General features: G+C 51.9%; 1 protein-coding gene across 3 annotated transcripts; it reads left to right on the top strand.

Annotated features, from left to right (window-relative positions):
* The first annotated feature begins 7,790 nt into the window (after nt 1-7,790).
* Nucleotides 7,791-20,125, top strand: ASPHD2 (aspartate beta-hydroxylase domain containing 2). 3 transcript variants are annotated; one of them, XM_027575148.2, is made up of 5 exons: nt 7,791-7,885; nt 11,597-12,691; nt 17,632-17,745; nt 18,262-18,410; nt 19,030-20,125. In XM_027575148.2, the coding sequence occupies exons 2-4, from the start codon at nt 11,803-11,805 to the stop codon at nt 18,369-18,371; spliced, it is 1,113 nt and encodes a 370-aa protein (XP_027430949.1). In that variant the 5' UTR covers nt 7,791-7,885; nt 11,597-11,802; the 3' UTR covers nt 18,372-18,410; nt 19,030-20,125. The 3 variants fall into 3 exon arrangements, with proteins under 3 accessions (XP_027430949.1, XP_027430948.1, XP_027430950.1); XM_027575147.2 differs by having other exon boundaries at nt 18,262-20,125; XM_027575149.2 differs by lacking the exon at nt 18,262-18,410.
* The last annotated feature ends 5,297 nt before the right edge of the window (nt 20,126-25,422 follow it).

Consider the following 25,422-nt stretch of genomic DNA (forward strand, 5'->3'; position numbering starts at 1 on the left):
CATTCAGCCCTCCTGCTCTGGCTTTTGTTTTCCCACTTTTGACAGAGACACAGCAGCAGAGAATTATTTCCTTACTTTTTTAGACACGGTTGCAAGGGACAGTCATCCTTGGTGTTGGGGAGCAATAGGGAGTAGGTGGGGATGACAGCAAACTACACCTGCCAGGCAATTTGCAGAAATCTGGCCCGTCACGATCAGACATCATTGCCACTTTTCAAGAGAAGCTGGGAAACCAGAATTTTACGTGGTATCTCCTAAGTTTTAAATGTCGACAATTTTCAAAGCCCGGCGAAGGCCACGTTGAACACATCTTTGTGCTGGATTTACAGCACTCATTGCACTGCCATACTCTCCGTGAGCATAACGCATAGGGTATGTCCAACAATTATATGTTCAATAAATAAATCGTCTTCCCAGTTGACTTCTCAGAGTTTAGAAGTAGTTGCAAGCAGTAAAACTTCGTCCGTTGGGAATGTAGAAACAGTGGTTTTGAAATGAGAGGAAGTTTCTCCATTCTACCTGGGACCTTCAAGATATGTCTACCCCTAGGCTTAGATACAGCCTCCAGGAAATTTCATGCAGATTAGATTTCTAGACCACTCAGTCTGATGTGGATCAGTATTCATTCATGTGGATCATATCATCTGATATGATCCTGTCTGTTTTGTAGTCCGCGTCCATTCTTTTTTTTTTTTAAGATTTTATTTATTTATTCTTGAGAGAGAGGGGGTGGGGAGCAGCAGAGGGAGAGGGACAAGCAGACTCCACACCGAGTGTGGAGCCTGACACAGGACCAGATCCCAAGACCCTGAGATAGTGACTTGGGCTGAAACCAAGAGCCGGACGCTTGACTGACTGAGCCACCCAGGTGCCCCTAGTCCACATCCATTCTGATGACTGTTGCCATGGTATACTGGTTTCTCCATAATTTTAATAACCCCAACTGGTGGAAAAATAGAAACCTATGTGATCATAGTCTCTTACCACCAAGGAAGGCTCTAGGAGGCGGGACATGAAGCATGTTGTCACCACACGATCTAATTCATTTAGTGGTTGAATTCTATTCCAGGATTTGTAGAGAGCTGATTCTCATAGATCTTAGGAACCCGGACATGCTTCTCATGCTTGTTTTCCCATTGCCGAGAATTCTCGGTTCTCATACCGACCTTCCATGCCCAGCCAGAGCTATTCCAAAGCTTCCAGAGAGCATAGAATGACTGGAGGACTCCAGAGAAAGGTCATGCACCAGATCAAGTGCAAGGTGACCCGGTGGAAGGCAGGGGCCGAAACAGGTGATGGTTTGGGGAAGAAGTTTTAATTAATTCACATACTCCACTATATGAAGGAAGCTCTCCCCAGGACACACAAGCAGCAGTCTCATGTCTGGTTCTACCTATTTTCACGGTAAGCAGGAAGTTCACCGTCTGTTCCAAGGCTAAATAGATGTTAGCAGCCCTTTATTGGATCAGCTCAAGGTGATTTAAATTTGTTCCCAGAATACATTCAGCATTTGACAACATGCAAGGGTGGCTCTGCTTTCTGGACAGATGGAATCACTCATTGTATATGCTAACCAACCAAAGTGCATCATTCAGTGTGATAAATATATGTAAATCTATAAACTTATTCCCTAGAATTTCTGACTCAGGCTTATCCTGATATTTCCCAGAGCAAAGACTCCCAGCTTTTATTTGGGGTCATCCAGGGTAGTGGCTTACAAATTTATCATAGTCTTAGGATCTCCTACCACCCAATACAGAAGGTCAATATATAAAGTTAACAAAGGGCAAGCTGCTTAGAAGGCAACAACAGAGAATCTCTGAGCGTGTGCTTATCACCCCATTCTCTTCTGCCCCCTTTCTCCTGTTGCCCCTACAGGTGCTACTGGGAGCCTCAGAGTTGGAGCACAGTTGAAACAGCCGTTCTTGAATGTCTTCAAACAGCTCAAGTCATGTTGGAAACCCACAACCCAAACTTTCAAGATCAAAGTTCATCTTACCTCCTCAAATTGTCTTTTGGGGCACCTGGGTGGCTCAGAAGGTTAAGCGTCTGAGTCGTGATTTCAGCTCAGGTCATCATCTCATGGTTGTGAGATCAAACCCTGTATCAGGCTCTGCGCTCAGCGTGGAGTTTGCTTGTCCCCCTGCTCTCTCTCTCTCACACACAAATAAATAAATAAATAAATAAATAAATAAATAAATAAATAAATAAATAAATAAATAATTTTAATTGCCTTTTTATAATTTATAATTGTGTCATATTGCAAACATTCATAGAGAATAAGAGGGCACACATTCATGTACCCAACACTCATCTTTACCAAATCTTAACATTTTGCTTTACTACTTTGATTTTTTTAAAGATTTTATTTATTTATTTGAGAGGGAGAGAATGAGAGAGAGAGAGCACGAGAGGGAAGAGGGTCAGAGGGAGAAGCAGACTCCCCGCTGAGCAGGGAGCCCGATGCGGGACTCCATCCCGGGACTCCAGGATCATGACCTGAGCTGAAGGCAGTCGCTTAACCAACTGAGCCACCCAGGCGCCCCTACTCTGATTTTTATAAAGGAATAAGATATTACAATATGCTCCTCCCTAATTCCATTCCCCTCTTCTCTTCCCTCCTCCCCCAAAAGAATCACTATCCTGAATTTATATTAATGATCGCCATGCAAGATTTTAGTATTAATACCTTTATTAATACACATTAATGTATGTATTTCCCCAAATCTATACGTGTACATATGCTTACATATATAATATAGAACATTGCATATATAATATAGAACATATAGAACATTGTTCTATATTATATATACATATCATATTCCCTCACCAGTATACTGTGTTGTTTGCATGAGTTCACACTTTATATCAATATTATGCTTCATGTACTAATCTGTGGTTTGCTTTTCCAGCTTATTATTATATTTTGGAGATTTATCCATGTTGATACATTTGGCTTTGGCTCATTCTATACCGCTGCCTCATACTGTTTTGTTTGCATTTTTATGTGCATTTTCCCCTTTGAATGTTTGTCGACTCCAATTTTTCACACATTGCAATGGACATTCTTGTCCCGCTCTGAAAACTTCTCTAGGACAAAGGCTTTCAAACTTACCTGACTTCCACCAACTATCAGAAATGCATTTTACAACAGGCCCTGGTGCAATGCACACATACACACAAACATAAAGTGTAAGATACTGTCAGAAATACTCTCCTAGTGGCACCTGGCTGGCTTAGTTGGTGGAGCATGTGACTCTTGATCTCAGGGTCATGAGTTCAAGCCCCACACTGGGCATAGAGTTCACTGGAGAAAAACAAAAACAAAAACATAAGAAATAAACTTAAGTACTCTCATAATTTCTATTGTAATTTATTCTGTTTCATTATCTCAAATTGTGGTCATGACTTACTTTATCACTTTTAGAACCATCAGTGAGACCCCCAGTTTGGAAACCAGTGCCCTAGAGCAAATACCAGGAAGTGGAATGGCAGGACTGTGTGTGTGTGCGCACCTTCTACTTTATTAAAGATGGCTAGAGTTGTGCAGATTTATACTTCATCAGTAGTGTGCAAAGAGCACCTAGTGCTCCACAGACTCACCAACACTTGGCATCAATTGGTTTTTTAATTTCTGCCAACATGATGAGTGCAAAATCATGCCTCTATGGTTTCACTTTGTATTCCCCTGATGAACAGTGTGGTATATGGCACCTTTCCCTGGGTATAATGGCCATTGTGTTTCTTCTTGTGTGCATTGCCTGCTTATACCCTTTACTCAGTTTTGATTAGGTAGTTTCATTTTGTCTTTAGCTTTCTTGGCCCTTTGCCTTTCTATATAAATTTTACGACCAATTTATCTTCTTGCACTAAAAATATTGAGATTTTAATTAAAATTTGTTTAAATTTTATAGATTACTAGGGGAATCTGACATCTTTATGATGTTGTCTTTTCATATCCATGAGTTTTGCATACATTGTCATCATTCATAATTTATTCTCTGCCCCTCAATATTTTTACTTCACTTTTTCTCTTCTTTCCCATTTTAGTTCAATTCATTCCTGAGTTCTCTACAGCTTTGTTGGTACTATGAAGAATTTTTTCTATTACTCTTTCAAATGCTTCCTAATTCTTTTTCTTGCCTTATTGCACGGGTAGAAAATCCAATATGATGTTGGATAGGAGTGGCGAGAGTGAACATCATGGTCTCAGTTCCGATTTTTGAGGGAAAGCATTCAATCTCTAACCATCAAGTATAATGTTGGTTGTAAATTTTTCATAAATACTCTTTATTAAATTGACAGAGTTCCCTTCTCTTCCTACTTTGCCAGGAGTCTTTAATCATGAAACGATGTTGAATTTTGTCAAATGCTTTTTTCTGCATCTATTGAGACATTTTGTAGTACTTTTACTTTAATTTATTAATATGTTGAATTCTATCAAAAGATTTTTCTTGTGTTGAGCAATTCTTAATTCTTGAAAAATACTTTTTAATGTAATTTTGAAATTTACTTTAAAAATCAATTTTTAATATCACTAATAGCATACTGGTATTTCCTTTTCAAAAGTTAAAGCATCTCTGTATAGTATTTGCAAACACACAACGTTTTTCTGGAAGGATGCATGAGAAATTGGTTATAATGATTATCTCAAGGAAAGGGAACTGGGTGGTTGAGGGATATAAGGAAAGCGGTACTCCTAGTAATTGATTTATCCTTTTTGTATTTTGTTCCAGGAGCATTTAAATCCTTTTGAAAATACTGAATCAAATTACATTCCAGAAAATGCTGGAGTTCCTTTTGTCCACTGTGCCTAATTTCTTTTTCCTTCTTAATGGCCCCTGAAGTTACAAGCAGTGAATTTGGTGTGCTTCCTCTGAGGGATATTCTTTACATTTGGCAACATTATAATATTTTAAATTTTAAAAAGGAGAACATACTGTGTATTCTTCTAACACTTTTCTCCTGCTTTTATATAAATATACATATATATCCATAGAAACTATAAAGTAACATTTTGTGTTGTGTGTATGTGTTATGAAGATGAAGTCATACTACATGCATAATTCTGATTTTTTTGCTCTAGTATTTGTGTGTGTATATGTATATAAATATATATAAGATTTTATTATTTTATTTTTTATTTTATATACATATATATTTAAGATTTTTATTTCTTTAAGTAGTCTCTACACCCAACATGGGACTCAAACTCACAACCCTGCAATCAAACGTCACATGCTGTTCTGACTGAGCCAGCCAGGTACCCCTAAGGAGCTTTATATTGTTACATAGACATCTTTTAAACAGTTGCACAGGATTATATAATATAAAACACATCACTATTCCTTTATCCATTCTAGAATTTCTCTAGGATGGATATAGAGAAGTGAAATTGTTTGTTTTTAAGGTATAAACATTTGTTGTCGTTTTAACAAATATTACTAAATTTCTCTCTAAAGAGACTATACTAGTTTCCAGCATTTTCTTAAGGGTCTACACATTTCCCTTACTGACTTGCTGTGACCTCGATTGAACAAGGCATGTTTTGTCTCTGGACCCCCAGTGACTCCATCTGCAGCAGGAGGGAGTTGGGTGAACTCCACGAGTGTATGAGGTAGCATAATGATAGGTTGCACAGCCTCAGAGTGGGTCGGGAAGGACTGCCCTGAGGAGACGGGGGGGGAGGGGGGGGGCGCGGGTGGCAGCCAAGCGGGAGGCAGGCAATTTAGACTCACTTGGCCCTCATCTTGGCTCCTCCATTAGCGCAATGACAATTTATCTGGAGCTCTCATCCCAAAGACCCCTCTGGAAGAAGGCCTGGAAACCCTTTTTCTGGGGCGGGGGAACTCACCTCCCATCCCAGTGTCTCCCACAGGCAGAAACGGCAAGCAGGGTTAGCAAAATGTGTATATGGTAATACCGCCACTGAACAAATAAATACTCTTAACAAATACAGAGCAACATAATTGTGCTGGTCAAAGATAATGACAGGATTTATAGACAATATTAATTCGTAATGCACTACAGATGGTGTGATCCAGGAAGGGAACACACATTTACAACTATATGAAGAATGTTTTCCTTTTCAACCCTGTCAGTGTGATGCTCTGACTGAATGTATAAGTGCCTTTGGAGAAGTCTGAGTTTGAGCAACTTCCTGAATGTGAGAGGGACCAAATGCCCTCCCACCTTCTCTGCCCTCCGCGCCCCCCCCCGCCCCCCGCGGGCAGGTTCAACCACTGCAAGGCTGGCAGTGAAAGAGACATCTTGTTTAATGTTTCTAAATCGGATGACTGTGTTGATTACCCACACTTTTAACAAATCTGGATGCATTTTATGGTTTCCCAATGTATGCGTTTCGGTTATTTTAGTAGAATAAGAGGGGGAAAAAGTTCTTCCTCCTTTGGAGTAACAACAAGGGAGGAGATGACACAGATGAAGTGGATTCTAAGACGGGGTGGGGGTGGGTTCAGGGCCACAGCAGATGGGGATTCTGAGCCACAGTAGAGGTGGGTTCTGGCGCAGGGACAAGGTGAATTCTGGGGACTTGGTAGAAGTGAATTGTTAGGTCAGCGACCAGGTGGGTTCTGGGAAAGGTGTGAGAGGTGGATTCTGGGACAAGGATGAGGTGGATTCTGGGACATGGTGGAGGTGAGTTCTTAGGTCAGGGACCAGCTGGGTTCTGGGAAAGGTGTGAGAGGTGGATTCTGAGACATGATTAAAGTGGGTTCTGGGACAGGAGCAAAGTAGATGCTGGGACAGCAACAAGTAGATTCTGGGGCAGAACAGATGGATCGTGGGCCAGCCATCCTATTCCTGAGTTCTCAGAACCCGCCTATGCATGGAGCCCCAGAGCCCTTAACATGTCCCGTGGCCACTGTTGGCTTATCTGTCTCCCACAGGCCTTAGCTCGAACATCACTTCCTCAGAGAGGCCTGCGTGGGGGGCCCCCACCCCATCACATGCCCTCTTGCTCCGAGCGTTCACCCTGCCCCGTACTTTCTCTTCTATTACTTTGCGTGCCAGGTGATGGTGCCTTTACTCCTGTGATTACTCGGGCACCCTGGACTCCTGGCCAGACTGTGGCTCCACGCGGGGAGGGGCCGCGTGTGCACCGCTCCCCAAGGAGCACAGGGGCCAGGCACAGACAGGCTGCTCAACAGTCGCTCCTACTAAACCAAGGAGTTTTCCATGACACTAGGGATCCTGTTTGATTTACAGTTTCATTCCAAGTGCCTGAGCGGCCTTCTAAGTGCGCGGTGAATCAATAAATAAAAGGAAGAAGGGTGTCGGGGCGAGAGGAAGTGAAGGAGGAAAGAAGAGGGAAGGAAAGTGAAAGAGAATGGAAGGAAGTGTAGGAAGGAGAGCCGGAGCAGGGACAGAGACCGGGTGCGGGGGAGCAGAGGGGCACCGAAGGAGGAACGCAGAGCGAATGAATGAACGCCCGCCCGCCCGCGCGCTCCGCCCCCGGACCCGCCGGGCAGTGCGTCCCGGGGGCTCCGGACACCGCGGCTCCCGCAAGGCCACGGGAGCCGCCCCGCACGCGGCCCGCCCACTACGCTCCTGGGGTCCGAGCCCCGCCCCGCCCCCGCGCCGGCCCCGCCCCGCCCTCCGCCCGCGCCCCCTCCCCGCGCCAGCCCCGCCGCGCGCGGCATTGTGGGAGTTGTGGTCCGCGCGGCCTCGCGGAGCGCAGCGCGGCGTCGGCACCGGTGGGGGCACCGGCTCGGCTCCCGCTCGGGCTCCCGCTCGGGCTCCCGCGGCGTGGGCCGGGCGGTGGCCCCGCGGCGCGGGCAGGGGGCGTCTGCGCGTCCGCGCCCTCGGGCGGCGGCGTCGGCCCGGCCCCAGCGTCCGCCCCCGCCGCCCGCGCGCCCGGGCGCAGGTAAGCGGCGTCTCCAGGGGGCTGCGGGGGGTGGCGGGGGAGACGGCGCGGCCGAGCGGCTACCCCCCCCCCCCGGGAGAGGGGAAGGAGGCGGGGGCCGGACGGCTGCAGGCCCAAGCTCCCCACGCCTGGTGGCGGCGCGGCCGCTGGAGGATGCTCGGGGACGCCGGCTCAAGCCCGCGCCCCGCATCTCGGCCGGGCCAAGGGGCCCCGCCGCCCGGTGCTCGCTACGTGCAGAGCGCCGCCGCCGGGGCTGTGTTGGCGGCGGGCTGTGATCACCACTTAGCACCCTCCTCGTAGCCCCTTCCTCATCGCGGCGCCCCCACCCTCTTCGTGACCCTCCTCCCCGCTCCTTTTCCTTGCCTGCTCTCCCCCTCCCCCCAGCCCTGAGCGTCACCCACTTCCCATATTTCCCGAGGTGACCCTCCTCCCCCGTCCCATGAGCTATCACCATAAGCCACCTTCCCTAATCTTTAGCTGATTGCCCACTTTTCCCGTCAATGTTCACCTTTCCGTGGTCCCATCCCCCTCCTCCCCTGACCTCCTGGTGGTCACCATCTGTGTTAACCCGTCCGCTGCCCCACCACTTTCGGCATCTCCGGAGTGGGTGGATGCTGAAAAAGCTGGCCCAGAAAGTGAGGAGGGGTGGTCTCCAGTTTCCCATGGGAGGCGGGCTGGTCCTAGGGCAGTTCACTGGGTCCTGGGTGGAGAGGGTGACCTGCATCACACACCTTGTCCTGCTCTGCCCTGTTCCTAGGGAGGACTTCTAGGGCGGCCTGGCCACACCCTGAGAGTGATCAGAAGCTCTTTAGCACTGGTCAGCCTCTTGGATTGTAAGGTGAATGGCATTAGCCGGGTTAGAGCTGAGTGTGTCCCCCAGATATTCATCGTATCCAAAGTTATATTTCACTGGACTTGCTCACCAATTGGCCACGCATATGGACCCTATTCCCCAGAGCTGACTGACCTTTAGGATCTGAGTTATTAAAGGGCAGAACTGCAGTGACAGGTCCCTGTCCCTAAGGAGGACAGACATGAAATAGATGCAAATGATCAGATGTGTGAAGGAAACTGGAGGTTACTGCGGTCCCTGAGCCAGGAACTGGGGAGGGGGAGAGAATCCATCCCCTTACCACTGGAGCGTTGGTGGTTGTCCCTGGGTGCTGTGAGGGTCAAATGTTGGAACCAGTACTTAATAAGCTGCCAGTCACCCTCCAACAAATGTATGGGTTTTTATAGTGTCACATTTCAGCCTTGAGCTCTTAAATCCACCTCTGGGCTCAGGGGTCTACCCAGTGTATTTTGGCTAAAAGGAAGCGGCAGGTAAGAAAAGCCCTAACTTTGACTGTCAGTGCCCTTTATGGGAACAGGATCCAAAGCTGGGTTCAGGGCATCAGGATCTTTTGCTACCTTTTGTTTATAGCTCAGCCTAGAGAGTGCTCACAGCTGACGTTGCCTAGAACTAGAATGAGGCTTCCCCCAGGAGGGGGGTGAGCAGGTAGAGATCCCCTCATCATCCGCCCTTCCAGGTTTTCATTGTGCTTGAGTGAAGCGTTTAGCAGAGCTGATGGGGACTGACACTTAACAGGTGTTTGTTAAGTTATCACCATCTCACTTCTCATGGAAGAGAAACCTCTTCTCCTGAGAGACTGAGTTTAAAAGTTCCAATTAGAGGTTGAGCTCAGGGAGTAGGGGGAAAGGAATCCTTTTAGTAAAAGCGCTTGTTTATCACGCAGATGACAGTTTCACACTGATTTCAGGAATCCCGGGGTTCTGGTTGGGAGACAGGCTTACAAACAAAACACTAGAAAATCATCCCGAATTTTCTTTGCATTTTCTTTGCATTTTCTTTGCTTTCCCCTTTCGAGGGAATATGTGCCAATTATGGTATGGCTAGGAGAGAACCAGGAGCACAGAGGGGTCTGTTTCCATCCAGTGGGGCCCAGATCTGTGAAGAAATTGAGAATGTGTGAGAAAAAAAAAATTGAGCTGCTAGCCTCCCCACTTTTGTATTTTTCCTAGAAACATAAAAACGGCCATAAATATTTAGCATGTGTGTTTTTGACTTGCTAAACATTATAGTCAAATGATTCTTAATTTGACCTAAGCTGGGAAGATGCAAGTAGGCAGTTAATGAGCACCTAAGGTTTCTCTTTCATTTTTAGCCTTGCAAGTCTGGGGACAAATAAAAGTCAGTTTAGATGCGTGGCAATGAGAGTGTCCAGAATTTGCCTTTAGGGTCCCTAGTCCTGAGATACCTGTCCCCAGTGCCCCGCCTTTGCTTTGCTGGCTGATCAACATGGGGTGCCACACATCTAAGCACATGTTAAATGTTCGCTGTGACATCCTAAGTGGTTTGCATCTGTCATCATGCCACATCCCGGGAGATGAGTATGACCACATCTTGGAGATGAAGGAACTGAGACGGAGGGGAAGTGTCCTGCCCACGGTCCAGCCCTCCTCCAGTTTGGGTTCTTGGCCTCTCTGCCACCTCCCAAGAATTTTCTGGCCAAATGTAGTCCCCAGAGAAAGGAGAGGGGACAGCTTTCCCGGTTTTTCAGTTGCCTTCTGTTCCCAAGAGAGAAGGTAGCACACAAAACGGTTTTTCTGAATTATTCGGCCCCTTGAGCTGAGGGAGTGTGTTAGGCTTGTGGGAGATTGTAGATCTGGCTGTTCTCAGAAAAACCAGGCTGGACAAAGGGTCTCAGCTGGGAAACACAGCTAGGGTTTTGTAGACACGGGCAACATGGCTACTGGGCTCTGATCATACTTTTAGGTTATTAGGGTAACCAGGGTGCCAGACACTGGCCTAAACCATTGGCAGGAGACTTGGCACAGCGTTCCTGTCTGTTCTGGAGACAAGACACCTGAGTGGGCTTCTGTTTCCATTCTCCCCCATCACTTCTTCTCCTAACCTGTGGGTGAGACCAGTGAGTAGTCTCCCGAGAGGATAGACAGAAAATGCCCTGTGTCTGCCATGGGGGCAACCCCCAAGAGCCCACCTCCCCTTCCAGCTTGAGTTAAACCCAGCCTGTGTCAGCAGGGCAAGAGAGATTAAGTAAGAATGATGAAGCGAAGTGAAAGAGAAAGTAAAATGGGGAACGTTCAGTTTTATGGTTCCTTTGCCATTTTTTAGGAATCTTTTATTTATTTTAAGTCATCTGTATGCCCAACCTGGGGCTCGAGCTCTTGACCCCGAGATTGAGAGTCGCTCACCCCACTGACTAAGCCAGCCACATGCCCCTTCTCTGCCATTTTTAAGATGTTTTTGAATCCATAGCTCTCTGTAAAGGTTCAGAGACTTAAGGAGAACAAGTAGTTATGAAATGCCTACTAATGATAGTTATCACCCCTGCAGTCAGCTGGGGTGTGTGTCCCTGCCCTGGCCGCCTGAACTTGGGTGAGGTATAGGACCTCTCAGGGTCTCGGTTTCCGCACCTGTAAAATGGGGCTGATCGCACTCCTTAAGGGTGACACAGAATAGGTGGGGCTTATGTAATTGTCAGTACTGAATGCAAATTACTCACCACTGGCCTTTTGGGAAACTGGGGTGGGGGGTGTGTGGTAAAATGGGGAGAGAACACCCAAGATTGAGAAGTGTGTCCCCTACCCACAAGGACCTTCCAGAAGGATCTGGGATTTTACATTTCAGTTGAGGATCTTTCCAGGTATAAAAATTTATGCTGGTTTACCTTTCTTTTCTCATCTCAGGTTTGAAAATTATTTCACGGTGACCGACCCCACTTGCTAGTGTGACAGAAAGCAGCTCCTTCTGCCCAACCTACAGTGACTTTTTTGCCAGGAGCGGGGTGGTGAGCCCAGATGTGGGTCAATGCCACCCTTGGCGGGATCCGAAGAACAGTGGCAGTCATGCCTCTTCCGGCCCCAGCCACCCCTTCCCCCCTACGCTAAGCTGCATGGTGTGGGTGCCCTTGGGATCCCCAAGGACTGACTGTCTGACCTTGCTTCACCCCCCGGCCAACGCCAACTCCCCCAAGATGTCGCTCGAGTGGCTGGTGGCCTGGAGCTGGTCGCTGGACGGCCTGCGGGACTGCATCGCCACGGGCATCCAGTCGGTGCGGGACTGCGACACTACCGCTGTGGTCACCGTGGCCTGCCTGCTGGTCCTGTTCGTGTGGTACTGTTACCACGTGGGCCGTGAGCAGCCCCGGCCCTACGCGTCTGTCAACTCCCTGATGCAGGGCGCAGACACCAACGGGCTGCAGAACGGGTACGTGTACTGCCAGTCTCCCGAGTGCGTGCGCTGTGCCCACAATGAGGGCCTCAACCAGAAGCTCTACCACAACCTGCAGGAGTACGCCAAGCGGTACTCCTGGTCCGGCATGGGCCGCATCCACAAGGGCATCCGCGAGCAGGGCCGCTACCTCAACAGCCGGCCCTCCATCCAGAAGCCCGAGGTCTTCTTCCTGCCCGACCTCCCCAGCACACCCTACTTCTCTCGGGACGCACAGAAGCACGACGTGGAGCTGCTGGAACGGAACTTCCAGACCATCCTGTGCGAGTTTGAGACCCTCTACAAAGCTTTCTCAAACTGCAGCCTCCCGCAAGGATGGAAAATGAACAGCACCCCAAGCGGGGAGTGGGTCACCTTTTACTTGGTCAATCAGGGGGTTTGCGTTCCCAGAAACTGCAGGAAGTGCCCACGGACGTACCGCTTGCTCGGAAGCCTTCGGACCTGTATTGGGAACAATGTTTTTGGGAATGCGTGCATCTCCGTGCTGAGCCCAGGGACTGTGATAACGGAGCACTATGGCCCCACCAACATCCGCATCCGGTGCCACTTAGGTATGTCGCGGGGTCGGGGTTTCAGTGCACAGCCTGCCAGACACGGCCGCCCCGGCAGCCAGAATCGTGCCCGCTCACTCGCTGCCCTGTACTTCTGTCAAAGATTGATGAATTGCGTGCAAACAGTTTTGACCGCAGGGATTGAGTCAAAAAAGGAACTTGTGAGCAGTATGATCTGACAGAAGGTCTGTCCAGGGGATCTTTCTGCGATGATGGAAATGGTCTCCATCCGCACTGTCCAAGTACGGTAGCCTCTAGCAACGGGTGACTATTGAGTGCTTGAAATGGGGCTGGTACCGGCAAAACATGGAATTCTTAACTTCATCTGAATTAAAGAGGCACCTGTGGCTAGCGGATACTGTATTGGGCAGTGTAGCTCAAGAGTCAGAGGCTATTACAGCGATCACAGGTTCATACCGACATCGGGCGGCTGTAAAACATGCCCCAGTTCCTTCTGAATCAAGGGTGAAGTCATGCTGGGTGTTAACGCTGAGTTTATTCAGATTCTAGGGCAGTTGGTAACGTGCGCGGCAGTGGTTTTGAGAACGGATCAGAGTCAGCTTGGCGGTGCTTGCATCCTGGCCCCACTGCCTGCTGGCCTTGTTACTTGGGGCAAGTCATTTTTCCTCCCTGGACCTCCGTGCCCCCATTTAGAAGGGAGAGGTTAAAAAGCTCACCTCCCGTGGAGTTACTTGGAGGGTCTGATGAGAGGACGTGTGTTGTGAAGCACTGACTCACACAGAGCCGGACGTGGAGTACTCACCCTTTAGTTCAGCTTCACCACAACTCAGTACACAGGGACGTTTGTTCCCCAGAATGCCTTGTTCCTGGTGAGTCATGATAATGGGTTGGCACCCCCAGTTAGCATCCCCGACTGGGGGGAGGGGGTGGGGAGGGCGTGCCCAGAGCCCGGGCAAGGTCGGCTTCAGGATGTTGGCAGCGTTGGCTGCCTTGGCTTCAGAACAGAAGAAGAAAAAGCCCATGCAGAGGAGCCCGGGTCTAGGCTGGAGCCAGGGGCTCATGAGTGTTCTGTAGGGGAATCTCAGCGCAGCCTGGGGGGACCTGAGCCGGACGCCCCGGGCCTTGCAGCCCCGCTTCCCCTGGAGCCCTCTGCTTCCCCTGCCCCATGTAGGGATGCTGAGCAAGACAAGATGTGGACAGAGGGCTTCACTGTTTTAAAAAACAACTAGATTCGAGTAGTTGACACCTTGAGTGTTTCAAGAGCAGGACAGGGGAGAGGCGGCAGGGGAGGCGGCCTGCCTCTGTGGTCAGCCCTGGGACTCTGGGCAAGTAACGGAGTCTCTCTGTGCCTCAGTTTCCTCATCTGTAAAATGGGGAGGTAGCCCGCACCTCAGGATCGCTGACAGGGTTAAATAAAGTGGTATCTTCTGTGGTTACTTGGCATACAGTGGTGGTAACTAGTAGTAGCTTCTGTGATGACACCCATGCTGGACCGTCTAAGAAAGGATCCCTAAGACCTGGGCCCTCAGGAAATAGTAGGAAACGATCGGACTTCGGAAGCAGGCGCCCCCGGACTCAGCTCTGTCGGCCCCATCTGCCGAGTGATCTTGGCTGGGACCCCAAAACTCTGGGCCTCTAGCATGGGGTAACAGCATGTGCCCAGGGGCTCTCTGGAGGATATGAAGTAGCACATGAAGAGTACGGGCAGGTACAGGGCAGTCAGGCAAAGGGCACTCCAATTAATCAAGGGGGTGAGGTGGCCATCTGAGCGATCTCAGTGAGGTCGCTGTGCAGGGCCCCAGGGTCCACTCAGATCCGAGCGTGCAGGGCTGCAGGCGGGCCGCCGGGGCCGCCAGGGTGGAGCGGAGGAGCCTTCCCCCCGAGCCCCAGACGTGGCTGGCTGCCAAGCCCAGGGTGGGAGCAAGCCGCCGGGGGGAGCCCACCATGCCCGGCTTTGGGATTGAGGCTGTGGGCCATGGGGAGCGGTGCTGTGCTTTCTTCAAAGGTTTTCTTTGGATGTTTTTCAAAAGCTTCAGAGTGACCTGGAGGGAAGGGCATCTGCGGACTGAGGTAGAATTCCAGGCAGGTGTGTTGAGTAGCAAGGCGGGGGGGTAGGGGTGGTGGTGCAGAAGACCTAGGCTTTGCATCCTGGGCACGAATGCCTGTCGCGCATTTGAGCGTAAACCATGCCCCCACCGGCCCTCGGTATGACCTGTCATTGCCTTCTCCGCCCAGCTAGTTCTTGCCACCAGAAAAACTGGGTCGTGTCATGTTCTCTTGGAAGGAGTCCTGTTGGACTGTGGCCGCTTCCCCGTGGCCGGGGCAAGTGCCCTGGTTGGGTTTGCTCAGCGTTTCCTTCTTTCCACTGTCATGCGCACGTACATGTCCACCCCGGAATGAAACAAAGGTGGGTTCGACCCCCGTGACCTTGGGTGTTGCCAGAGAGGAAGTGAGCCTGGTATGTCCCTGGCAGCCACGCCTGGGCCAGTCTACCTGGCCGGAGTGCAGGAGGCACCCGCAGTTCCTGAGCCGTGCTCTTGAATTGCCAACCTTTGTCCCCTTTTGCTGCCTTCCATCTGAGCTGTGACTCATGGAGCTGTCCCCCCAGACACCTGAAACCCCAGCCCCCCAGTCCATTCATTGGTGGTCCAGGGACCACTCTGAGCCACCTCTAGAGGTGGCGTCACTCGGTCTGGACCCCACGTAGCGCCGTGGGACAGCTCTGGCCACAGGGCTGGGACATCCCGACCGCACGGCCACAGACCTCCAGTAAGCGACCTCCGACACTCACGAGGCAGATTGACTGGGGAGGCAGATGTCCTTCCACATGGCCAACCCTCAGGAAAGGGTAGATGAAAATGCATGAGCATATTCAGCAAATTCTTGCTCAAGAAGCACAGACTCGCCTTGCCTTTCATGTGCATGGTGTTGGGTTTCTGGGCCGCCTAGCTGCGTGGGACTGGCGGAGCCACTTGTGTCCACCTTGCCCACCCGTGTGCCAGCCTCCGGCCTCCCGAGGTGGGGGCCAGTGGCGCACGGAGCCCTTTCTGCACCCTTGGCCTGCCTCGTTGGTTGGTTGGTGGGGACAAACAGCAAGCCCTCAGCCAGAGGACATGGGGCCTATCTCCATCCCCAAGAGCCACCCGAATGCTCTCTCTGGGAGAGTATTGATCATCTCTGCCGACTAAGCTGGTGTGCGGGCAGTAGGCAGGGATGGGGGGCCGCTGGAAGGCTGGGGCATGAGGAAGGGGAAGGCAGAAGAAAGTAAGCAGGGGGCTGTCAAGCCAGCAGACCAGACCATTTTTCTGTTGTGCTGTGGTGCACGGTTATGAATCATTTAGTGGCCCAGAGAAAGGAGAGCTGCTTTCTGGAGCCCTGGGGTGGAGGGTCCCCGCAGAGAGCCACCGAGTCCTAACGGACTCATCCACCCGAACTGGTCAGTGAGGGCTCTCTCCCCGTCCCTCCGGGCCCATCGCAGCCCTAACCCCACCCCCCTCCCCAGCTCTTTGTTACCCGTAGCGGGAGATGGGAGATCGTGGTTCCAGAGTCAGAATGCTCCTTCTCGCCTGATTCAGTGAGATGTCCTAGTCAGAGTGGAAACCTTAACTACAAGAATGGACAATCACTTTCGTGCCACGACTACTGTCATACTGTCCAGTGTCACTAGAGTCCATTCTGTGGAGCCGGCTGGATTTGGATTCAGACCTCAGGTCCCCACCAGGACTGAATAGCAGACTTCGGGCACGTCATGTCACTTCTCTGAATCTCAGCCACTCCATCTGGAGAGGGGGTGAAGGGAGGTCTGAAAAGGGCCGATTTAGCCCAAATCTGCACTCAGGCAGTCTGTATGCTCTTGGTGGCAAGGACAGTGGTCACGTAGCCCCGAAGGTGGGTTCCCCTTTACAGGCTCCAAGGGGTGAAGTGACTTGCCCTGAGTCCCGTGGCACCCCAAGTCCCCTGTCCTTGCCACTCTTCCGTGTGAGTTCCTCCTGCACACGTGCTTCCGGGAGCTGTCCATTTCTAGTTCAAGGACCGCGTGAAAATGCTCTGTTCGCGAGAACTCTGTTTCATATTCGTCCTAAGGAGTCAGTTGGAGGGGGGGCAGTGCCGGCTGGTCCTGCGTCATGGTTGTGCCCGTAGTTCCCGAAGATGGGCAAGACCACCACGATTCCACTCCCTCTGCCAGGGCCCCGCTTCCTCCCGTTGCATCCTTCCTGAGAGCCGTGGGGCCCACCCAACCCCCTGGGAATCTGTTCGACGGCTGTGGTGGTGCCTCCATTTACAGATGCCCAGGCAGTGACAGGGGCCGGGTGTTCCCTCAGATCCTGGGGTGGGAGACAGGGATGTGAGAGTGGACACACAGCAGCATTTCAGCCAGGCCCACTTTCTGCGGTTATGTGCCCAAACTTGGCACCTTATGGGCTTGCCGTTGTGAGCAGATGGCTCCTTATGAAGGTGTGGGCCTCTTTCCCCGTGGAGCTCAGGCATGGCCTTAGGGGTGACCTGCAGTGTCTCAGAGGGCGGCCAGAGGAGCTTAGACTAAGAACATGCCATCCTCAGGCCCCAACATGGATTTAAAGCTTGGAACCCAAAGAGGAGGGCACGGTTTCATCTCAACCAAAACAGCCCTGGAGACAGGACTGTAATAGTTTATTGGGCCAGGCGGGTTATGAACCTGGCCTTCCTCGATTAACACGGGCGGTCCACAGATGGGCTTCAGGAGTCTCAGAAGTGCAGTGCAAGCCTTCACTGAGCAGCCGGTGACCCAGAACAGATTAAGCCAATGGAAAAATGCATTTTCCCCCGGAGCTCAGTATGGTCAGCCTGTATTTGCTCTGTCGAAGCACCCCCACCCCACCCCAAACGGGGCTCCGAGGGGTGAGGCAGAAGGTCGGGCCCTTCAGAAATTGAGAATTCACACCAAAACAGGCCATCCCCCATGCCACCTGCCTTCATTCTCTTTGCTTTTCCCCCCAAAGGTCTCAAAACTCCAAGTGGCTGTGAGCTGGTGGTGGGGGGAGAGCCCCAGTGTTGGGCAGAAGGACGCTGCCTCCTCTTTGACGACTCTTTCCTGCACACTGCATTCCACGAAGGTGAGTGGCTGCCTTTTTGTTTTGTTTTGTTTTTAAGTTATAGACTTTATTTTTTAGTTAGGTTTCCAGAAAAATTGAGCAGAAAGTGTATACCACCCCCCTGCCCCCGACACACACACAATTTCCCCTTTTGTTACCATCTTACTTTAGTGTGGTGCATTTGTTATAAGTGAAGAGCCAATATTGACACATTATTAATTCAACTCTGTAGTCTCTGTCAGGGTTCACTCTTGGCACTGTATGTTCTGTGGGTTTTGACAAATGTATAGTGATGCGGATCCACCCTGACAAGACCATACGGAATAGCTCCACTGCCCTAAAAATCCTCTGTGCTCTGCCCACCACTTACTCACCCTGCCTCCTCCTGCCCCTCTCCTTTCATACGTTCCGATCCATACCAGGGGACAGGATGGGTCCCTGCCCCGAAAGCTAACTGTGGGGGCCAGCGCTGCGTGGGTCCTGGCTCCAGGCCAGTTCCAACCTCTCCTCTCTCGCACCCCCCTCCCCCCGCCCCAGGTTCAGCGGAGGATGGACCACGGGTGGTTTTTATGGTGGATTTGTGGCATCCCAATGTGGCAGCAGCCGAACGGCAGGCCCTGGATTTCATCTTTGCTCCAGGACGATGAGAACATTTCCGATGCTGGAGTCGGCGACAGTGGCCGCGGGTCAGCCTGGGCAGACTGGGGTACAGTCCAGCCCCCACCCGTGCTGTGATTCCATGCTCCAAAACCTGCCTCACCAGAAAGTTCTTATTTGGGATTTTGAGGTCACGTGGGGTCCCTCTTTCCTTTGGTTATTGTAAATGGGAAATTTTCAGCTTGTATCTCCTTAGATTTTTCTTTTTTTCCCTTCTAGTCATTTGCTTCTGCGATTCCTTTCTGCTTAATAGCGTGTTACTTTGCTTTGTGACCGGGGGCTCAGTGCCCTTGGTGTGACTGTCGTCTGTGCCATGTTGCATACCTGGTTTTTTCAGTGCTCTGGAATAGGGTAACCAAGCGGTTATCTGTTTGAATGTAATCACGTAAAAATTCCTTGTGGTCATCTTAAAAGAAAAACACGCGAAACAAAACAAAAAACTGCAAACCAGAGAGCTAGAGACCTTGGCCTCTGTGGCTGTCACGGTCACACAGGGGACCCATCAGTCAGCCCGGGGCAGGGGGAGAGTCTGCAGTCCCCACACCCGGCTGGCTTCACAGGCAGGGTGGACCTAGTCAGGGGCAGTGCGCACGGCTGGGCCTGAGCGGACTTGTCACCATCGCTCACCTCACTCCCAAACCCCATCAGGTCCCTGAAGGCGGGGAGCATCTGGCTGGCTCCTCTGTAAACACGGCTTTCCTTCCAAGCCCGAGGCTGGTGTCCTCGAGAGCCAAGTCGGGGCTCCCACGGATCAGCTGCCGAACGTGTGATCCAGTCACCTCACTGCCGACAGAAGCCCTACTGCCAAACTGGGCCAGGAAGATTCCCCATGCAGCTGCTTCCGAGTCCACGGCGATGAGCGTTCAGACCAGCAGGCTGGCTGGTCCGAGCTGTGGTGCGGTGAGACCGCGCGCTCAGCCAGTGACATTCCAGCATCGCCTTCCTCTGGCAAGACTGGAATCGTCAATCTGACCAAAAAAGTGTCTGTTTTGCTTTGGAGTTCTGTTGCCTCTGATTTTCCATTTATTTGTCTGTACATAAATGTTCAAGTGCTGGACTCCGAGACAGTGGAGGTGTTGGCCCCGTGACTTTGTCATTGCGCAGGGGTGCACGCCAGGTGACGGCGACCTAAGCCAGGGGTGTGAGTGAGGCCTTTGGGAAGACCTACAAACCCAAAAGACCCACAGCGGCGGAGCTGGCTTTCTGGTTTCCTGGGGAGGACGTGGCCAGCTGGAGGCACAAATTCTGGAAACATTCTCCTGTGAGCTGAGGTGTGCAAGAGTAGCTTCCAGCCGTCCTAGAGATGCCTTTTCTGAATCGTATTATGGGCAGTGTCCAATTTGTAAAGCCATGGAGCTGCGTGGGATGTACAGCTGGTCACACATACAGGTCCGGAGTTCCGTCGGAGTGGCCGGGAGGAGCGGCCGTCAGAAGTGACCATGACCCGAGAGGCCCTATTACTGGCCAGTGAGCAAAGAAAACCTGTCTCCATTTGGGTAAAATCTCTGCACCGATCTTTCTCCGTGAGCAGAATGCAGGACAGGGCAGCAGTTTCCAACACACCTGAAATCTTTTTACTCATTAAGTATCTTGTCAAAGAATCACCGAGGTGCATGATTTCTATACATACTGACTGCTCGCCGTTTACAAAGCCCACAGCCCACACGGGTACCCGGCTACCTGAGCTCATGTGCCGTGCTTGGGGGAACAGGAGATTAAATAAAGGACCTTGCTGAAAACCAGAGTGAACTGCACTAGTGGTCTCTTGGGGAAGAGGGGGCACCTGGCCGGAGCCGCTGGAAGTTTTGATCGTGTCGCAGAGATGGGCGGGGCCCTACAAGCGCTGGTGTATATGGTGAGTGAGGCAAAAACGCGGTTCTCAGATAACTGGTGTGGGCTAACAGGAGCAGATCTATGGAACGTTAAGGAACTCTTAAGTGGCACACGGGGCAGAGAGTGAGGACCGTGGCTGCGGGAAAGCTGGGGGGGACTCGGGACTCCGTGCCAGGAGCTGGCTCCCACACAACCTTGGGCAAGTCACGGAGCTTCTGGGAGACTCTCTGGGCCCCACTGCAGAGATGGTGCCTGGTACATACAGCAGCAGCGAGGGTCCCCTTTCCCCTGTAGTGGTTCTGAGCAGGTGAGGCAGAGCGGGAAGGAGGAGGTGGGTCAGCCAATGTGATCAGTGGTGGAGGTGGCCAGGGGAGCTGGCGGCTCCTTCCACTGCCTCACTACAGGGGAAGAAGCAGGTGCCTCAGTAGGTACGTTTTGAAATTTTCCCTTTTAAAGAGAGGTAGGTGACATGGGTGGCCTGGAGACCCAGGAGCAGCCGGGCTGCCTGGTGTTTTCCCAGCAAGCCCGCTTCCAGCCGCAGTCCTGGCTGGGCTCCCTCAGCAAGCGGAAGGGAGGAGCACCACTTGCCCAGGGCTGAGATGGTTCTCGCTCTCCTAAAGTGTGCATTGCCAACTAGGCAATTGCTAAAATAATTTACACGCTACAGCTAAGGATGCTCAAGGTGAGAAAGGGGAGCCAGTGTGCCCGCCCCACTTCAGATGAGAAGCCTGCTTCCATTCTGACACAGCCTGCACCATCTTCAAGCCCAGACTGCACAAGGTCACGTACCAGGGCCCCCGGGCACCTGCTCACTATCCCCCTGCATTCGCCCAGATTGGGTTCTGGGTTACGCTTGTAATGTTGAATGGCCTATAGCATATAGCCAGGGAGGGGAAAGGAGACCTAATCCACCAGTTCTAGACTTTGCACAATACAGTCACCTGGGGTGTTCTGAGAAATACTGATGCCCACACCCCGCCCTCCCCCAAAGCATTGCATTTCTTTGTTCAGGGGGTGGGGCCCGGATCTCCGTATTTGTTTTAACTCATTTCCTGCCCTGATTCTAATGTGTAGCTGGGGACAAGAGTCACTGCCCACTCAAGTGACAAGGCCTTTGAAACCAGCCAGCTCCAAGTTAAAGTATGGGCTGTGTTCCCGTGTGACACCCAGGCCACCTAACCTGGGTCTCTAGTGGATGGCCGCTATTTGTAACACTCTCCTCCAAAAGTACCCTGTTGAGCCTCTTGCAAGATGCAGCATCCCTATTCTTAGTTCTTGGGTTTCTAGGATCTGACCAGCCGCAGCAGCTGGGCTGGGCTCACCATCCAGACCCAACCAATCAGAGCCTTCCAAACTCTTGGCACTCAGGGATTGGGTCAGGGCTGGGCTGGGTTCACCATCCAGAGCTGACCAATCACAGCCTTCCCAACTCCTGGACATCAGGGATTGGGTCAGAGCTGGGCTGGGTTCACCATCCAGAGCTGACCAATCACAGCCTTCCCAACTCCTGGCCGTCAGGGATTGGGTCAGGGCTGGGTTCACCATCCAGACCCGACCAATCAGAGCCTTCCAAACTCTTGGCACTCAGGAATTGGGTCAGGGTTGGGCTGGTCTCACCATCCAGACCCGACCAATCACAGCCTTCCCAACTCCTGGACATCAGGGATTGGGTCAGAGCTGGGCTGGGTTCACCATCCGGACCTGACCAATCAGAGCCTTCCAAACTCCTAGCACTCAGGGATTGGGTCAGGGCTGTGGACATGATCCATTCTTTGGCAAAGATCAGTGAGAAATGAAAGCTGCTTTTCATGTAGAATAGGTGGGGTTCTAGTGTAAAGAAAATCTGAGAGTGAAACCCACAGACGGAAGTGTGGAGGTCACAAGAGTCCCGAATCTAGCTTTGCCTGGAACCAGCGCTACCACCAGACTTGCCAGTTCCACGAGCCAATAAACTCCCTTTTTTATTCTGAAGCCAAATTTGAGTTGCGGTTGCTATCCCTCGCACCAAAAAGTCCTGACCCACTCTGTGAGGTTCATCTATAAAATGGGCGTAATGCCTACCTTCACAGGTGTAAAATGAGGTTCGAGTAAGATAAGAGTATTTCGCATTCTGGGTGGATAGGAAGTGCTCCGTACACATTTTTTCAATGTAAATAATCAAAGGCTCAGTATAAAATGCGGTTTGTGAGGACCATCGGGCCCTGCTGCCAGCAACCTCCCCCTGAGATTTACCTCCGTGCTAAGTCTTGTTAACCAGATGTAAACACAGGCAACAGGACAGAATAAGGCCATACATTTTCGGGCTGCTGACAGATGGCAGTGGAAATGCTCAAGCAGATTGTAGCATTAGGTGGCAGGAGGCAACACACACAGAGATGGATTTACTTTCTGCCTCCTTCCCGGGCACACACGTCGTTGCTACCTTCTGATCACTACCCTTCCACACATTTCCCCACATCCGACGCACCAGCCACCCCGGACCCAAGGCGAGAGTGCTTTCTTCCTTGGGTACAGAGAGCTCCGTGCACTCTAGAAAATTCCTCTGCCTATATTAGTATCCCAGGAGCCCTTGGGGCCCACACTGGGGTAAGCAGAGATAGTGGTGTGCACATAATACAGAGGACGTCGGCTCAGGGCGGCAGGTGCCGTGGACAAGGCCCTGTGGCCGGCTGGAGGCCGGGCTGGAGTAAGAGGCCAGGCACCAAGCACGCGGTCTGGCAGCCTCTTGAACTCTGGTCACACGTTCAGGCCTCACCTCCATGGCTGGCACAGGGACCTCCAGGAGAGGCCATTTGTCCTCTTGGGACACTCGCCAAACCCCACGTTCTGGGGGCCCCCACAATATGCCAGGCCTTTACATAATTGCCTTTTCCTCTCCATGTCAAAGAAGACACAGGTTCCAAGAAGTCAAGTCCCCAGGCCCCGTTTCCACGGCAGTGAGTCAGAGAGGTGTGAGCCGAGCCCGGGGCCTACGTGCCTCCACTACCACAGGAGCCCCGGTGGGCTGGTCGGAGGGAAGACATACACAGTGCCTTTTCACCCCCGCATGGGAGGTGGGGGCTGCTTGTCTCCCCCTCCCCCTCCCCCTGCCCAGGGGGCCTGGGATTTTATTCCCAGGAGAAAGACAGCTCGTTTCAGGTGCGGACGTCGAAAGTAAACGGAGAGGAAATGTGCTTTTCCAGTCTCGAAGCCCTGAGAACGTTTACCTTAAGCTTCCCAGATTCAACAGACGCATTGAGAAAAGATCCAGACAATCTTCTTCCTCCTCAGCCCGGCTGCGAAGTGTCAATAGTACACCCTGCCCTCCCCAGTCTCCTCAGAAGGGCCCAGGGGTGGGGGGACAGGGACGTCCCCCTCCCGTTGCCCTGCTTCTCATCCATTCGGGAGCCAGTGACCTTTCTCATGAGAGTCCGATCCAGTCAGTCCCCTGCTTCAAAGCTCCCCTTTGCCCCAGGATGAATTGCCAGCACCCCTGCAAGCATGCAGGGCTTCTTGGTGGCGGTGGTAGGGCCCCACCTGTGCTCTTAGGGCCCCGCCAGGACACACACATTGCTTGCGAGGCGGGCGTGTTAGTCTCCCGTGGCTACTCTAATAAGCTGCCACAGACTTGGTGTGGTGGCTCGAAACGACAGAACTGCATTCTCTCACACTCTGGACGCCCAAGTCGAAAATCAGCTTCACTGGACCCCAACCCCTGCATCACCAGAGCGGCACTCCCTCCCGAGGCTCCAGGGTAGAATCCATCCCTCACCTCCTTAGGCATCCGGTGGCCCTGACTTGTGGCCCTGTCACTCATCTCTGCCTCCACGTCACCTCGTCTCAATGTGAATCATCTTCCTCTGCCTCTCTGATAAGCAGTCTTGTGATGGCACTGGGGTGATCCAGAATATTCTCTGCATCTCCAGATTCTTAATCACACCAGCAGGACCTTTAGCTTCTGAGGTAACACAGGTGCCCAGGATGAGGAGCGGTACCTTTGGGGGCTGCCACTCACACAGTGCAAAGCTCTGCGGGGGGGGGGGGTGTTAAGAAAGTAGTATTGGTGGGGGTGTGAAGGGCACGTCAGCTGCTTCGGAAAGGACCACCGTGGGGTTAACACTCAAGAGAGATACTGGAGCAGGTGACGGCCGCCAGGCTCCACGTGCTACTGTGTCAAGGTGACAGCCAGTGAGCCCGGATGCTTCCCTCCAGTGGGGAGGCAGTTTGATTAGGCTCAACGGCCTCCCTAGGGACCAGAGGCCCTTTCCCAGCAGGAATCTGAACACCACTATTAATCACACCACAGGAACTTGATCCTGAAGGTTCACAAGTAGTCAACAATGCTGGGCAGTTAGCATGGACTGACCCCAAACAGACCGCTTCTCTTCCTCCCCACCCTGTGTTCCCTGCTTGCATGAGGCTGTTGGCCCCGGGGGACGGGGGCACTCTGGTGTCACCTGTAAAACCAAGGCAGGGCAGGTTCCGTCCTGCAAATGCCACCTCCCTGGGGGAGTACCACCCTGGGGGGGTACCACCCTGGGGGCACGGGGCCCACTCCAGCAGGAGGGCCCCCGCTCCGGGGAGCCTCAAATCTAGATGCTAATTTTGAGGGTATGGGCCTGGGACTGTCAGGAAATGATGTCCTCACAGCCACCAGAACCTCTGCAGTACTGAACAGGAAGACGGGGGGTTGAACGTTGCACTTCCAGCGGCCTCTGGGCCCCAGTCACAGTCAAGGCTGCCGCTGAGGTCGCAGAGCTGAGCTCCAATGCAGAAAGTAAACGGGACCAGAGAAGCAAAGGGAAGGGGGTGTGCCTGTGCATGTTTGCGGACTCCAGCTTTTCTGAATTAATCCGGGTGGATGAAACTCGGGAGGGGGGGTGTCCTTTTCCATGCACAAGGAATAGGACTTGTAAAGTCCCATCCTGGTGGAGAGCAGAAGAAGGTTCACAGCACAAATGACTTTATGAAGCTGTATTCTCTGGTCTGGTGCTGAGGGCACCAGAGGGCAAGTTGGAGCCAGAGGGCAATGTGTCAAAGCAGTCACAGCTGAGAGCCCAGAGCGCTGGGCTGGGGTGATGGTAGGCTGTTCAAGGCTTCGGGAGCAGTGGAAATGCACACTAGGGGAGGCCACACTCTCCAGGCTGACCCCCAGCTCTTGCACATGCATCCTAGGACTGAGGAATGATCATCCAGAGGGACCTTCCCAGCTTTCCCCATGCTGCTGCC

This window comes from Zalophus californianus, chromosome 14, assembly GCF_009762305.2.
Source record: "Zalophus californianus isolate mZalCal1 chromosome 14, mZalCal1.pri.v2, whole genome shotgun sequence".
Classification (NCBI taxonomy): Eukaryota; Metazoa; Chordata; class Mammalia; order Carnivora; family Otariidae; genus Zalophus; species Zalophus californianus.